This window comes from Phycodurus eques, chromosome 20, assembly GCF_024500275.1.
Source record: "Phycodurus eques isolate BA_2022a chromosome 20, UOR_Pequ_1.1, whole genome shotgun sequence".
Taxonomy (NCBI): Eukaryota; Metazoa; Chordata; class Actinopteri; order Syngnathiformes; family Syngnathidae; genus Phycodurus; species Phycodurus eques.
This window is the reverse complement of record NC_084544.1, coordinates 8,788,681-8,805,462: the sequence shown is the minus strand read 5'-3', so window position 1 is coordinate 8,805,462 and position 16,782 is coordinate 8,788,681. Positions and strand designations below refer to the sequence as shown.

Genomic DNA, 16,782 nt, shown 5'->3' with positions numbered 1-16,782 from the left:
CACTGGCTTCCAGTGAGCTTTAGAATAGATTTTAAAGTTCTGCTACTGGTCTATAAATCACTAAACGGTTTAGGTCCTGAATACATGAAAGAAATGCTCATGGAATATAAACCCAGTAGGGCTCTGAGATTGTCAGACTCGGGTCAAATACTGGAGCACAGAGTCCAAAGCAAACATGGTGAAGCAGCATGCTATTATATATAGCTATTAGCATAGCTATTATGCTGCACACAAATGGAATAAGTTACCAACAGAAGTGACGTCAGCCCCAAGTGTGAATGTTTTTAAGTCCAGGTTGAAAACTCCTCTTTTTTCTCATGCTTTTTAGAGCATTTCCACTTTTAAATGGTATTTCTTGCACTGTACACTGTCTTAATTGTAGTTATTTATTTCATTGCCTGTGTATGAAATGCGTGATATAAGTAAATTTGGTTTGCTTTGCATTCCAAAAGCATATATGTTAGGTTAATCGAAGATGTCAAAATTATCAATAGGTGTGTGTGTGTGTGTTGGATGGTTGTATGTGGTTGGAGATTGGTTGGCGACTAATCCAGAGTGTACCTTGCCTTTTGCCCAGTCAACTGGGATAGGTGTTCCTATCCTACTGAGGACAAGTGATATGAAAATTGATGGAATATACAATAAACATTTTCATCATTTTAGAATTACCAATAATAAGAAAACGTTTTAATGCCTTTATATGGGCAAATGTTACCAGCTACTACAACAACATATCTAAAGTGCTTCTCAAAGTGTAAATACAATTCCACAATTAAAGTGACACGCTATTTATCGTTGGCAATACGTTCCAGACCCATTTACATTAGATACAAACCAGTGATAGAGACCATCTAAACACATTACCCCAACATTTTTTACCCTTCCCAAGTGCTTTAAAATTGCATTGTCAGCCACAGACACTCACACACACACTTGTAGTTATCACTCGCCACCCCCAGTCTTCACAAAGGCACATCTCTAACACAGACAATATCAAATGCATAGAGTATTATCTATACATTTTATGCCTGGAATTTTTTATTGTTGGTGAAAAACAATTCTAGTTTAAAAAGTGTGGGAACGGTAAAACTACATAAAAAAAATGATACTGTCTCTATAGTGCAGATTTTCACCTATCGCGGGTGAGTGTGGAACATATTCCACTGTGATAAACAGGGATTCACTGTCCTGTAAAAACGATCGCTTTACATTACACATTTGGAGATGTACCCAATATAGTGTAACTGTATACAACAAATCATCCAACCATTATCTTTACCACTTATCCTCACTAGGGTCATGGGCTGCTGGAGCCTATCCCAGTTATCTTCGGGCGGGAGGCGGGATACACCCTGGATCAGTCGCAGGGGACATATAAACAAACAACCATTCACACTCACATTCACACCTATGGGAAATTTAGAGTCTTCAATCAACCTACCACGCATGTTTTTAGAATGTGGGAGGAAACCGGAGTGCCCGGAGAAAACCCACCCAGGCACGGGGAGAACATGCAAACTCCACAGAGACGGGGCCGGGATTTGTACCCCGGTCCCCGGAAAGGTAAGGCAGATGCGCTAACCAGTCGCCCACCGTGCCGGCTACAACAAATCAATTCATCAATACTTTTATTTGAAGTGATTATAGCAAACATGTTGAAAACCAAAAACATGCCATGTTTAATACAGTAACATCAACGATAAACAAAGCTGAGGTTACATGTGTTCTTTTGGTATAATAAGATGATTGGTCTGCGTTTATATTGGTCCACAGCTGTGTGGTGGGTCAAGACTCCTCGGTCCTGATTCAGGAAGCAAGACGGTTGTCATCGGATGCCGGATCAGGATCCATGTCTTTGCACAGACTGAGCACCTCTTGCATCTTTGCCTGAATGTCGTGCACCCTGGCAGCCCACTTTTCGCGCACCTCCTCCTCATCATCCTCGGTGACCGCGGTGTAAGCCATTAGGGCGATGAGGCCCATGTGGAAGAGGTGGGCCACATGCGAGCAATGGTGCTCCATGATCTCTGGGTCTCCGTCGCAGTTCTCCAGGTACACTCTCAGCAGGGGCCTGCCGAAGAGCGAGCCGGTGCCCATCACGCCGCGGTAGTACACGTCCAGGCCGGTGTCCATTTTGTCCCGCTCATAGATCCGCTCAAAGTTCTCCATGTAATGCGGCGTGTTATCCGGGTCCTTCTTCATCTGGGCCACCATGGTGTTAAAGGCGGCGTACTGGTGCTTGATGTACTCTTCGTACTTGCCAAAGGTCTCATTCACCTCGTCAATCCGGATCTGCGTCAGGCACTGCCGGTTCTTCTCTGAGATGCTCTCCAGCTTGGTGTGGATGGCCTGGAAGTCCTTGTCCAGCTCGTGGCCCTCCTCGTCCATGAGGCCCTTGCGAGCCACCCCCACCAGGGAGGAGACGATGCCAAAGATGGGGTCGATGGACGAGGCGAAGGAGGATACCTTCTCCACGTAGGTCAGCATCATGACAGCTGCTTTCTTCACCTGGGCGGCATCCGCCATCTTGTTCCTCTCAGAGAAATGGCCACACCAAGAGATTGTAAAGACTCGAAGGATAAAGGAAAAGCAACATTAAAAAAAAAAAATCAAAAACTTTTTTTTTTTTTTATAAAGAAGTCACCTTTATGACTTCAGCACATAACTCTCACTGTTAGCTTACTACCCACCCATGTCCCCTACAGCACATGACTGTAATATAATTCATCAATCACTTCATTGTAGATAATTTATTAACATAAAATCCTATAAAACAAGTAAAGGAGTACAATACCATATAAAGGAATAAATTCATGAACTTTTTCAAAATATGCTTTTTTTTTTTAAACAATGACTTCAAATTATAATTGTGTTTAGTATATTTTCCGGGTTAGTTTTCTTTTTTGGTTCAATTTTGAATCTTAATTTTGTGGAGTATAATAGGATAAAATAGTAACACATATGATACTACAATAACAAAGCATAATAAAAATTACTAAAATTAAATTTACTTATACATGTAAAACATAAAAATACATAAAAGTATAATATAATACATTTTGCATTAACATATCAAATTTTTATTTTGCATTAAAATATTTAATTGTATTACTCACATTTCCTGATTTCTATTGTGTGTATTCCTGCCGACGAAGTCATACATCTCAGGAGTTAATCATTATATGTATATCGCTATGAAACAAATAAAGAAATCTAAAATGTAATGTTTACTTCAACAGTATTTATTTTACATACTAATACTGAATAGGTATAGCACATCATTTTGTGATTTGAAAAATATTGACAAAACTAAAAAACGCAGCCTTTTGTGTAAACTTTGCCTGTCTCAGCCCTGTCAATGTAATATAACCATGATTTAATATGGGAGGGTGTGTTACCATGGTAACGTTATTTAGCTCATCCTATAGCGAATTTCACTTGAACCGAACACATGATGTTGATAATAGCTTAGAAGCCCCCTTCCCTCCCATTTCCTGATTATCCTAACAAGCATTCTCAGCTATATTCCCTGCCTGTCAATCAACACTCAAAACACATCAACAGTAATAACACAAATCTTGGGCTGCGCATGTTTACTCACGAGATAAAGCGTTTGCTATCTTTCTGTCTACAGAAGCCTCCTGTCGACCCTGGCCACCATTTTCTTTTTCCGGCATGCGGAAAAGACTTCCCCCTTCCTGCCAAATAAGGCAAGCGGCACCAGGAAGTGACTCACACCTGCCTTTTGCTGATTGGCTGACGTGAGTGCGGCACACCCCAGCCGGTGACGGTTCTCTTCACACGCACACACTCGGTTAACAGACCTTACACACCTACCAAACCAGAGTAGGTAACCACACAGGTTTTTATTATTATTCATAACCAACGAACATCCTCACACAGAAAATGTCAAGGCCATAACATGAGCAAGGACAAGTTATCATTTTAGCAATTATCATTCAAAAAAAAAGTAGCGGATGACAGGCCACAATGTAAAAACCTTCACAATCTACCTTACAGTTTTTCAGACTGAGGTTGCTACCATGGTATATGTTAGCATACTAATTGTTGGCATCTTAGCATTGCAACAATTCTCGTTTGTAATTGCACCTAAATCAAGGACAAGAGTTAGTCAATATCAAGCTGCCTTAATTTTTTTTCTTTTTGCACTCAGGTTGCTATCCTGCTGTAAGTTAGCGTACTATTTGCATGTTAGCATTTTATTCTAATTTCTCATTCTCATATCATCCAAATTATTAGCATGTTAGCATTTAGAGCCATTTTCTTTTGAAAATAGTACGTGAAGTCCTTATTACTTGGCTTGCTGGTTTTTGTACTTAGGTTGCTATCCTATTATATGTTAGCATACTTACTTTACCATGTAAGCATTTTACCACTTCTCATTTATAATAGTGGGTATGATGTAAAATCCTTATCAACCATTGCAAGTGATGTATTCAAGCTGCTTTCTGAATGTTTTTCTGATGTATGTAGTCCTTAGGGTCTTGCTGTATGTTAGCGTTTTGTCAATTTTCATTGCGGTCAGGGTAGGCAAGTGAGGCAGAGACCTGGTGGTCTTTCCTTTCCACCGCATGTGAATAGTAAAACAAAAATTATGATTACATTAAATTGTTCCGTTTTAGTTCTATGGTCCGTGCTTTACATTGATTTTATTTTTCAATCCAATAATTTCAATGACAGGAAGCCCTTTAGCCTACATACACACCCGCCTGTCACCTGTGGGTTTAAAAAAGCAAAAGCCGCTCATCTTACATGTCGCCGCTGACGACAGGTCACAATAACAAGTCTTACTGATTCGTCTTGCAACATCTTAACTCACAATAAAACAATTCAAATTCTGAGTTTGAAGTACAGTGGCTGAAACAATTGTAAACATTTACAACTTCCTTCTTCTCTACCATATAATCTATGCATTTGATATCTAATATCTGAAACGGCCAGTCTTTGGTAACCTGATTTCACTTTGCAGTTTTTATTTGAAAGGAATGTCTTATTTTATGGGCATACCGTGAGTACGCAGTCGGCTCCAACAGCTAAACAAATAGTATTGGACAAGGACAAGGCAGTTATGCAATGTTTGAATTCCTTTTTAAGTGATAAAACAATAACCACACATCTGAACATGTTTCCATGGAGAACATACACATGGACACTGACCTCACACTTCCTAGGAATTCTCATTGAAAATCTCTCTTATCAAGTTAGAAAGATACATATTACATCAATAAGTGATAAAGTAAAATTTGAAGAAAAACATGAAATAAGATCATCGCCTGCCACCGTGGGGGACCTAGGTTCAAGACCCCGACTGGACCATCCGGCAACATCCCCCGGACTCACGGCTGTGGTGTCCTTGAGCAAGACACTGATACCCCGAAATGCTCCCCGGGCGCTTCAGCTGCCACCTGCTCCAGTGTGCTCCACTAACATGTGTATGTGTTCACTGTGCTGGGTTAAATGCAGAGAACAAATTTCGTGTGCATGCTTGCATGTTCATGACAATAAAAAGTGATTCTTCTTCTTCTTAAATGGTATTTTGTCCAATTCTTCCATGCAGAGCTCCTCTAGAGCAGTGACGTTTTGGGGCTGTCGCTGGGCAACACAGACTTTCAACTCCCACCAAAGATTTTCTATGGAGACTGGCTAGGCCACTCCAGGACCTTGAACTGCTTCTTACGAAGCCAGTCCTTCGTTGCCCGGGCGGTGTGTTTGGGATCATTGTCATGCTTGAGAGACCCAACCACGTTTCATCTTCAATGCCCTTGCTGATGGAAGGAGGTTTTCACTCAGAATCTCATGATACATGGCCCCATTCATTATTTCCTTTACACGGATCAGTCGTCCTGGTCCCTTTGTAGAAAAACAGCCCCAAAGCATGATGTTTCCACCCCCATGCTTCACAGTAGATATGGTGTTCTTTGGATGCAACTCAGCATTATTTCTCTTCCAAACTCGACAAGTTGAGTTTTTACCAAAAAGTTCTATTTTGGTGTCATCTGACCATATGACAATCTCAGGTGTACAATTTTGTTTCTGGCGTCCTTTGACAGCTCTTTGGTCTTGGCCATAGTGGAGTTTGGAGTGTGACTGTTTGAGGTTGTGGGCAGTCTTTTATACTGATAAAGAGTTCTAACCTGTGCCATTAATACTGGTAATGAGTGGAGGACGGAGGAGCCTCTTAAAAGTTATAGGTCTAGGAGAGCCAGAAATCTTGTTTGTTTGTCGGTGACCGAATACTTATTTTCCACCATAATTTTCTAATAAATTCTTTAAAAATCAGACAATGTGATTTTATGGATTTTCTTTTTCCCTCATAGGTGAGGTATACCTATGATGAAAATTACAGGCACAATTGGTGGCTGACTAAATACTTTTTTGCCCCACTGTAGTTGGTGTTCTGATGGGACAAGCTGAATGTCGCAACAAACACAAACTGTGACACTGAAGAAACCTATCACATGAGAACAAACATCGACTGAATACCCAAACCCAGCGCGTGATGACTAGGACACGTGCGTGCGTGTCGCACGCACAAACACACACACATACACACGCACACACAGACCCCTCACCTCACTATAGAGCTCAGCTGCTCAACTATGCTATTTCCCACAATAACATCTTGTGGCTGTGTCCACTTGGTCGGCCGGGCTGAAGCGAGGTTGAGGACCACTCCTGCTTTTAGGTAAGAGCCCCATCGCATCATTGTCATCATCATCATCAACAGGTCTGACACAGCAGCTCTGTTTATAGAAAGCTTAAGCCCGCTTTTGAAAGGGCCTCCCATAGGCAGCCTGGTTTCGCCACCTGTTTTGTTTTGTTGTGACATAAATTCATGTTGAAAATGATGCACGTCTCATCTGGAAGGAAGGCACAAAGGTGTAAATGTGCTGAATATGGGTTTGTCGGCAAGTAAGATCTTTTAAGTAAGATGAAGAAATAACTAATGTCCAATCGGTCAATAATGCTACAAACTCACCCTTTTGTTATTTGTTGCACGGCTGCCAGGGTAATCATTCTGTTTATTTGATTAGCACTGAAATGTCTACTGACTTATGGAGGATTGTTTTGTCTCCGAAAATTGTTTTTCTTATTTTATTTTTTATGTCCAGAGGTTCCTTGACTTACAAGTTTAATTCGTTCCACACACATAACCACACTCATAACTCAAAACACTCATATCTCAAATCATCTTTCCCCATCGAAATGAAGGGAAACGCCTATAATCCGTTCCAGTCCCACATTGTTCTCCTTATGGTGTGCACGCCCTTACCGCCAGGGGGCAGTATATGGATATGCACACGAAGACGCTCTGACTGCTTAGTAACCTGCAGTAATATTAGTCCTTTTCCCCAAAGATAAATATTATATGACTGTGAGTATTGTCTGTCTACATGTGTTGCTTGCACGCTTTGTATTCAAATAGCCATTGCTTAATGGTTATAACACTGCAACATTGATGCAATTTGTTAGCCCGTCGATGGCGTTTTTGTGTATTAACATAAAGCATTACACAGATTTCTATATTTCATGACGTTTACCTTTTTTTTATCAATGTATTAAAAAAATTATCATTTTGATTATTTATTTCGTGTTGTATTTCATGTTTATGTTTTTTATTCAGTTCGTCAACTGTAGGATAAGCTTGTCATCAGCACTTGGAACCATGTGGTGCAAATTCATCAAGCTCCTACTCCTTCTGGGGTGAGTGTTTTAAAATTTATTAATTTAACAGCTTTTGTCTTTTCGACCCTTAAGGGATACTGTAAGTTACATGCACCTTTCCTCGTCATTATTTTTTACTTTGGCCATTTGCCGTTTTTAGGACTTTCCCATAGTCATACTGTTTATCGTGGGGGAAAAGTCCGTGGTCGGGTTCACAGGTGTAAGGCTCAAGAAATGACTCGGTAGCTCCCCCTGCCTGTAATTCTTTGAAAATTCAGCACCTGAAGCCAGTTTCACTCCTGCAGCATGTAATTTGGTAACGTTGATTTGAGAAGACACACACACACACACACACACACACGCACACAAAGCTTCAAGAAGCCATGCCCATGAAGAAACAAGTAGTCAGACATTTTGGAGAGTTTTTTTTTCGGATCGCTATCAAATTTGAACTGCATATTCTACACAAATGGACAACTCTAAATTGGGGAACATTTGGCAGGCATCATTGCATATGAATGGAACATGTTTGTGAAGTTTGCAAATTTTTCATAAAATAGATCATTTCTTGAAATATTCTTCCCCTGGAGACTGTTTCACTTAGTAACATGGAAATTGGTAGCAATGTTTATCTTGAGTAGATCCACAAAACGTGTCAAAAACCGAACATACATAGGAAGTCTACTATTTTGTTTTAAATGTCCATTTTAGTGTTATTTTGGTCATTCAGAGACAAATTCTCTTGAGAGATTTTGTCTGATTGGACCAAATTCTAAAGGCGTATACCAGACAGATGGGTGACACAAAATGAAGTTTTCATCATTGCGTGCGGGTGTGACGTGGTGTTGAAAAATATTAACTTGCCATATAATAACTCGGCTCCACAAACAAGGTCAGAGCTTGACCAAATGGACAAACTGAGGACTTTATGGACTTTATACATTCTACTCCAGTCAACCTATTCACGGTTGGCTGTCCACAAATCCACGTATGTGGTTTTTTTTTCTGTGGAACCTATTCTCAGGCATTTGTTGAAAAAAAATTTGCACGCTTTCTGTAAGGCGTTAAGATTCAACAAGATGGTGCCAAAGGCTTGGCTAATAGGAAAGTAGTCATTGCGTCAAGAAAGTAAATGAATGTTGAAATCACTGAGATCTATGTCAAAGTTGTTAGTGAAAGTTACAAAGAGTCTACGTAGAGTGCATGTGTACTTTCAAAGCAGTTTTTGGAAATCAAATAATCTGTTATTTTTAAAGGCAGTGTGGTAAAGTGAGATTGAAATGATGCTCAAGTGTTTTGGGATCATAGTTTGTGATATATTTACTGTTTAAACTATTAATTGAGGCAATTATAAACAATAATGACTTCGTTTTTGGCTATTCATGTGGGTTACAGTATAACTGAGAATAAAATGTGGCCTCTCTCGTTTGGTAGCATCTGCGATTTGGGCTGGGGTGCCATCCAGAGACCAGACTACGACGACACGGCCACGCCGGTGTTCCTCAACCCGTCCTGGATGGCGAACATCCCTGACGAGCGGCCCCTGTCCGAGATCACCATGCCGGGCACCCATAACACCATGGCGCTGCACGGCGGGGTCTACGCCGAGTGCCAGACGTGGAGCCTGGCGTCACAGCTGCGTGCCGGCGTCCGCTTCCTGGATGTGCGCGTGCGCCACGTGGAGGGCAACCTCACCATCCACCACGGGCTGGTCTACCAGCACGTCCACTTCGGCCACGTGCTGGAGGGTGTGCAAGACTTCTTGGCAAGTTACCCGAGCGAGACGGTGCTGATGCGCATCAAGGAGGAGCTGAGCGAGACCGACAATATTTACGGGGCAGTGGTGGAGCACGTATGGCGCTACGCCCGCTGGGAGATGTTGTGGCACAGCCGCCTGGTGCCCACCATGGGCCAGGCGCGAGGTAAGCTCGTCATCCTGCAGGACTTTCTCGGGCCGGACTTAGGGATGCGCTATGCCTCCATGGACATCGCTGACGACTGGAAGGTAAGACGCTTGCTGTGTGAAACTTTCATGGAGCAAACAATTTCGCCATTCAGCTCCTTGTAAGAGAATAGGAAGTTGTGAAAAAAAGAATCACTGCCTCAATTCTGTTGTATTTAACGTTCTAGTACATATGCCATATGTGTGGAAAGAAACAGGAAGTCTTCTATTTTGGTTTGATGTGACCATTTTAGGATCTACAGTATTTCCAGGGGTCCTTCAGAGACAAACTCGTCTTGGGAGATTTTGTCCGACTGCTATGATGCACAATGTATATCAAAGCAAAAATTGCAAAGAATTTCCTCTGTATACAACGTGATGCAGGCATTGTCTTCCTGAAGGTTCCCACACTTCTGCACGTGGAGGAGAAGTGGCAGAGCGTCTACAAGCACCTGGAGGCGGCGCCCACAGGGAACAAGGACCAGATCTTCCTCACATACAGCAGCGGGACCGGCGTTTTTGCCGTGCCGAGAGCCGTGGCACAACGTGTCAATCCTCAGCTGTACAACTACCTGAAGGCCAAGACCGACCTGAACCAGCGCTTTGGGATAATATGCATGGACTTCCCAGCTGCTCCCATGATTCAAACCAGTCATTGATTTCCAGCTAAAGGCAGGAGTGGGCAAGCTACCTTCGATGCGGCCGAAACTATTTTTTTATTTAAAAAAGTCCGAAAATGTCCCCTGATTGGAAAAAGGTTCCCCATCTTGTTTTAATCAACAGTTGTGACTTCCACAAGTGTCTTCTTCCTCCCTTAATCATTAATTCTACAGTGATCATCGTAGACTTTAAGTCTCAAAACAAAAACCATTAACATTCGGAACTATATTTGTGTTTTGAGCCAATAAAGCCACACACAAATGCATTCTGTTTTTGTGGCTTTCATTTGTTTGGCCTGTGATCATTTTTATAGCTTGTAGGCTTTGGAAAGAGAAATAAAAGCTAAAGCTTTAGCTTTTTAGGGTGAGTTGACTAACTGTGCCACCATGCTCCATCCACAACCATTGATGAAAACTTAAAATAAATAAATAGCCTTGCCCCTCTTATGTGTCAGATTTGGTAGCAATTGGACAACATTTCGAGAACGGGTTCATCTTTGAAGGACCCCTGAAATTGTCCAAAATCTCCCTAAAATGGCCACTTTAAACCAAAATGGCAATAGCTTCCAGGACTTTTCTGTGGGGCTTCTTATGGTTCCCCAGTTCCATTTTGCTGACAGTAACTGGCTCTTTGGGGCCAAATTTGCAGAGTTAAGAAAAACGGGGGGAAAAAATGCACTTTTCTGGGGGTCGGTATTTATTAGTTTGTTAAGATTTTGAAAGAAAATTAAAGAACTACATGCTTTCTAACCCGTGTACTAGACAGGTGTCCCAATATGACCGTACAGTATACATAACATTCAGTACTACACAACAGTACAAAAGCCCTTCTACAGCAGTCCTATAGTGGATAATGTTGGATCGGAAAAAAGAATAAATAAAATGAATCAAAACTATTGAATAACAAAAAATAAAATACAATGCAATTAAATGTAAATACAGTATAAACAACCCCCCAAAAAATAAAAACAAAAATGTAATACAATTTAAATTACAAACCCCCCCCCCAAAAAAAACTATAAAATGAAAAAAAGATCTACTATAAAAACTACGTATTATCTTAATATACTGTAATTGAGTTTACATACAGGACAGTACACCTCGTACCAAGTGCAGTGACACGTTGTGATCACAAGGTGTCACCCTCACTCAATTTGAAGCCCATATCCAATATTATGCAAAATATCACAGGAAAAAATATAAAACAATGTTGTTCTGTTTTTGCAGTGGTAATCTAGAATTAGCCTAGTTGTTTTGTCTTTTATACCATTTACGACTCATTTACAACAACTTTGCACTGTGTGTGAGATAAGTACTTCCTGGACATTGTTCAATAATGTCATACATATATTACACGTGTGCAATCAATATTATGCATATTTACACTATATTAACAGTACACTGTTTGTATTATCCATATTCTTACCACACAATTTGCACTCTGTTCAAATGTGATGGTAGAATATGTGACGATTATTAGCACATTATTCATAGGTTGTTCTTTGTTGGTTGTTCTATATAATTAATACAAGTATTCAATGGTTATAACAAGTTTACATACCCCTGATCAATTGCCAGGTTTTTTTCAAAAATGAGCAAAGATAAATGATTTCATCTATTTAAGTTGAAGACCATATCCAGCCCCTTATATTTATTATTCACTGACAGGGCAACTTTTGGCCAGACCTGTTTGAAATTTTAATGGATTCTCTCTGTACCCAAGCCGTATCCCCCTCCCAAACATCATAGAAATATTTTCCATATATTTTTCCGTAACCCTGCTTATTATAAAAACAAACAAACAAACAAACAAACAAACAAACAAACGGCTGTCAAAACACGGGGCGTGGTGGCTGATAAAATGCATCATAGTGACTATTTTCAAAAGAAATCCCCCGAGGTTAGCCATTCCATTCTCTTGATTCATTCATAAAGTGGGCGTGGCTTGGGTCGGCATGTGCACGCGCCTGTGTGTGCGCGCGCGTGCCTGCCTGGCTCCCAGCGGCGGCCATGTTAGAATGTTGGATGTGGACGGGGCGAGGAGAGGAAGCAGGAATAGCCGAGCGGGGAGCGAGCGAAAGGGGGGAGAGAGAGCCACACACAGGGGGCGAGACTGGAGCGAGAAACGCCGCCGACAGCTTGTAAGGGCTCCCGCGGTTCACGTAGCGGATTTTCCAGCAACTTCTGGCTGCTTTTAAAGTAAACGGAAGCCCCCAAAAGAAGGTAAGTAAGCCGTTTGACTTTTTTTTTTCATTTATATATATATATATATATATATATATATATATATATATATATATATATATATATATATAGAGAGAGAGAGAGAGAGAGAGAGAGAGAGAGAGAGAGAGATTTTTTTTTTTTATCGGGGAGGTGTTACTGTACTCTTGCTTTAGGAGCGAAAAGGAAATGATGGGGTGCGTCGGTTCACTGCTTCAACAAGTGTTTTCCCTCATAGTCTGTGCATTTAAATGTTAATTATGAATGGAATCTGCATCTAATAGAAACCGAGTTGTCAAAGAAAGTTGGGAGCAAGAACTGGTGGCCTCACAAAGTCACGTGGAGTAACGTTACCTCCACATTTATTACTGGATTAACCTATTTTTGTGCTCCTAAATCTCCCTCCCAGGTGCTTCCTTGGTCCATAAGTGAAGCCCTGTTAACATTGAAACTTTTAAAGGCCCTCTTATAACACCTTCAACAACTTTCAAATATTCCAAGCTCTAAATTAGGCCAGTTTAGACCACTTGACCCACTTTAGACCACCCTTGTTCCCACAAATCAAGTGATCAACTTTCCATCTGACAGAAGAACTTGTCTATGATTTGGTCCTTTTAGATCAGCCAAGACAACCTTTGGCCAGCTACCATAGAACACCCTCGGCCACCTTAGACCACCTAAACAATTTAGGCCACCTTGGATTACCTTAGAACACACTAGACCACTTCAGCCATCCACACTCCACTTTAAACAATTTTAGACCAGTGTTGATCACTATAAACAACTTCAGGCCACCTTCACCTTAGACCACCACAAATCACTATAGGCTAGCCACCTTAGAACACATTAGGCCACCACAAGCCACTTTACACCATCTTAATGCCACCTTATATCATCTTAAAACAACTTTCACCCACCTTAGACAACTTTTGTTTCCCCACACCAACTACATTATTTTTCATCTGACAAGGATTTTATTATCTCTCATTGGGCCCTCTCAGACCACCTTAAACAGCTTTAGGAGGTCTTAAGCCACCTTAGAATGACACAAACCGCCCGAGGACAGCTACCATAGACCACCTTTGCCGATCTTGGGCCCGCGAAATGCAACAGAACTGTCGCGCCTGGTGCAGGGTTCTGCAACTAGTTATCACGAGTGGCTGACTGCTAACCACTTGTTTTGCTGCGATTTAAAATTTGATTCGGCGGTGAACGGCGAAATTTGAATTGCACGTGAACGGCGCGCCATTTGCCTCTACTTCATATTCCAGATGCAAGCGAATGTTAATGAACTGCGAATGTTAATGAACTGCAACATCACTCGAGATACAGCCTCTGAGCTCTTTGTCCTGATGTGTGCATAATTTCTTACGTGGGTTGTGAGCCACACTACTGAAGAAATGCTATGTTAACCCTCACATTATTGAATGTAAAGCTTTGGTGTTGGCTCAAGTCGAGCTTTGGAGTGGACCATCCAGGTGATGTGCATCATGATTTTTCGTATAAGCAAATTGGCAATGATCCTTGTTGTGTTAAATGAATGTCCATCAAGTAATTCACAGTGGAAGGTCGAAGGCAATTTGATTTGTTTAGATTCAAAACAAGGAAATCATGGAAATAGATCAGTTCCAGCATCAAATTGTCCCACTGGTAATGTTCATACACGTTTACAGATACGTCAACAATAAACCAAAAACAAAACACTGACTCGTAAGGCTGTGAAGTCGTTTCACAACTCACATACTTTTGAAAGTGTTAAAAAAAAGTGAACCTTACTTTGATATCAAGTGATGACATGCTGTATTCAGACACCTTTGTTGTGGATATTCCTTTTGGAATAAGTCGGTGAAAAAGCAAAACACACGCGGAGTTAAATCTTTTTGATTCTCATGTGACGTTATGCATGACAACCCGAGTTGTAATGGTTTGCCCAAAATAACATTTCAGTATTCACAGTGGTCACACTTCGGTTCTTGTTTGGTACAGTAAGGGAACAAAATATAAACTGCATTTTTGTAAGCGAGAACATATTTGTTGACAACTCAAATTAAACAAAGTAAATTCGCCTGTAAAACATTCTCAAACAAAATAATATATACAATAAAATGTAAATAAATGTATAATACTCTAACTTAAAGATTTTCTTTTTAGGAAAGTGCAACATCGGTAGTTTGTCTTTTAGGAAAGGAACAGTGCGGAAAAGTACAGCAGTAAGTGTTTGATTAGGGTGAATTATGCTATAAAAACTCTTAAGGCCCGCCACACACCGAGCGATATGGCAGAACGCGACTTAACTGGACGATCGTGAAAAAAATACAGACTCGCACACCATGCGATTGGCCCTAGCACATATACAAACTCGCTGCAATGGAAATACTAAGACCCATGGTGTTCTTATAGAAAATCAATGTTTTGAGGCGCCACATACTGTACACAGCACTGTACTGTATTATTTTTCATTGAACCACAAACATGGTGCTGCTATTGTCAAGGAATAGCAGATGTCCCTGGCCGCTGTAGCTATATCATATAATTATATAAAGTAAAGAGAGGAAATAGGCGAGAAATAAAAGGACAAACTGTGGCTATTTGAGAGGCTGTTATCTCATTTCATTGTCGGCACTCGTGCATTTCAATGCCAGAGACTCAGCACACTTTGCTTTTTCCTCCACAGGTAAACATGAAACTATAAATACAGTATAACGTTACGTATTATTGTAAAACACAATTATTTATACTTTGCGGCCGCCACCTGTATCGCTCTTCATACCTGGAAACGTTTGTTTTAGTTGTGAATGCTCATGCCGTACGACATGGCATTTTTTATTGGCCTTTACATCTGCGACGTTACAACGTTGTTAAACCCGTGATTCCAATTTTGGATCAGAGCAAAACTAGTGGCCGACGGTTGGTTGCAGAACCCCACACACTGCTTGATGGTTCAGTGTCAGCTGCGTCGCTTTGTGTGAGGTGGACCTAAAAATAAATAAATACAAATTCCTGTTCCTGCACTGTTTACATTGTCAACTGTCAAAATGAGTTTGATGAACTACCAAAAGCATATTGCGAGTCGTCCACTTGCCAGAGGCCGAGCGACACTGTGTCCGTTTGTGGAGTAGGCGTGTGGCTAGAACCGCGACGCAGTTGCACTTCATGTTCTTTTCCTAAAATGTTCCATATGGGAAAGATGTACCTTATTGAAAGAAAAACCCAATAACCTTATTCTAAATATGAATAGATGTACCCTTACACTCCTAATGACAGTCGCCCGAAGTGTTGTACGACTAGAGGGGTATTTTTCCACAAATGTTAGCTGAATTCTGAAACAACGTCGGGCGTTTGACTTCACAGGTTTAATTGTTACTTTGTACCATTACATTTATGATTACAAAAAAAATGCCCCCAAAAAAAGTTCAACTACTCACCCTTTAAAGACGCCTGACAGATAGATAAAGATAAGCAGGATCAGGAAATGGTTTGTTGACGAGCTTCTCTGGTCACTTTCATGTTATTCCCTTGATGTTTGTGTGACATGATGCGTTGCAAAATGTTGAGCAACTTTAAATACTTTCTTTTTTCTTTTTTCTTCCTCAAATTGTGGTTGACTTTCAAAATGTATGACCCCAGGGATGTTGTACTTTAAAGGTACCCTCAATGCTTTATAATTTGAGGCCGATCCAAATTAGGATTGTTTGTAAAAGTTTTAGTCGTAAGCATCTGTGATATATTCTGCAACGACTAACTGATTTGACTCTTTTCATGTGGTTGCTTACAGCTAGCTAATACAGGCGCGCGCGCTTGTGTGTGTATAAATTGCAGAGCAGTGCTTGTATTTATAGAAACACTTGACTACTCTCAAAGATCCTAAAGTCAACCCCCGTAGAAAACTCTTAGTCCCAGTTGCCCTCTTCCTACCAACCATGTTGTCCACTGTTTCTTGCATTCTATTCCATTTTTTTTTGCTAGGTTGACAAAGGCAGCTATTTAGTGCAGCGTGACTCTGACTGTGATCGCAATCACTAAGTGTGTGAGAGGAATGCTGACCTCCTGAATAAGGTTGTGTTGTGTCATTACTACATGGCCATGCCAGTTTTATAGGTTGAAATCAAGCCATTAATTTGCAGTTTTTTGTTGTTGTTGTTGTCTTGGGGCTCGTAAAATGATTTCCCTTGGTTGTGATTGACTGTAAAGAGTCTATAACATCATCATGTTGGTGACCATTTCCGCTGATTCCCTTCTAACAGAGGCAATCCATTCCGTGACTCGAGTTGA

General features: G+C 40.9%; 3 protein-coding genes across 12 annotated transcripts in view; 2 read left to right on the top strand and 1 right to left on the bottom strand.

The window, feature by feature from the left end:
• Window positions 1–672: 672 nt before the first annotated feature.
• Window positions 673–16,017, bottom strand: rpz2 (rapunzel 2). Of its 3 annotated transcripts, none has more exons than XM_061665390.1 (2): window positions 3,602–3,668; window positions 673–2,533 (listed from the first exon to the last, which is right to left on the bottom strand). In XM_061665390.1, exon 2 carries the CDS (start codon window positions 2,524–2,526, stop codon window positions 1,807–1,809), a length of 720 nt encoding a protein of 239 aa, XP_061521374.1. In that variant the 5' UTR covers window positions 2,527–2,533; window positions 3,602–3,668; the 3' UTR covers window positions 673–1,806. The 3 variants fall into 3 exon arrangements, with proteins under 3 accessions (XP_061521374.1, XP_061521373.1, XP_061521371.1); XM_061665389.1 differs by lacking the exon at window positions 3,602–3,668 and adding an exon at window positions 15,936–16,017 and having other exon boundaries at window positions 674–2,570; XM_061665387.1 differs by having other exon boundaries at window positions 679–2,570; window positions 3,602–3,765.
• On the top strand, window positions 6,636–12,942 carry LOC133396140 (1-phosphatidylinositol phosphodiesterase-like). Its single transcript, XM_061665625.1, is given in 6 exon segments — window positions 6,636–6,706; window positions 7,646–7,725; window positions 9,121–9,691; window positions 9,985–10,278; window positions 10,280–10,310; window positions 12,920–12,942. Coding segments are annotated over 5 exon segments (957 nt in total). The 5' UTR covers window positions 6,636–6,706; window positions 7,646–7,687.
• ptk2aa (protein tyrosine kinase 2aa) overlaps window positions 12,323–16,782 on the top strand; it is a 44,452-nt gene continuing 39,992 nt past the window's right edge. For all 8 annotated transcript variants that reach the window (XM_061665382.1, XM_061665380.1, XM_061665381.1 and 5 more), the window contains exon 1: window positions 12,323–12,510. The gene's annotated coding sequence lies outside the window, so the exon portion shown is untranslated. The remainder of the gene's footprint in view (window positions 12,511–16,782) is intronic.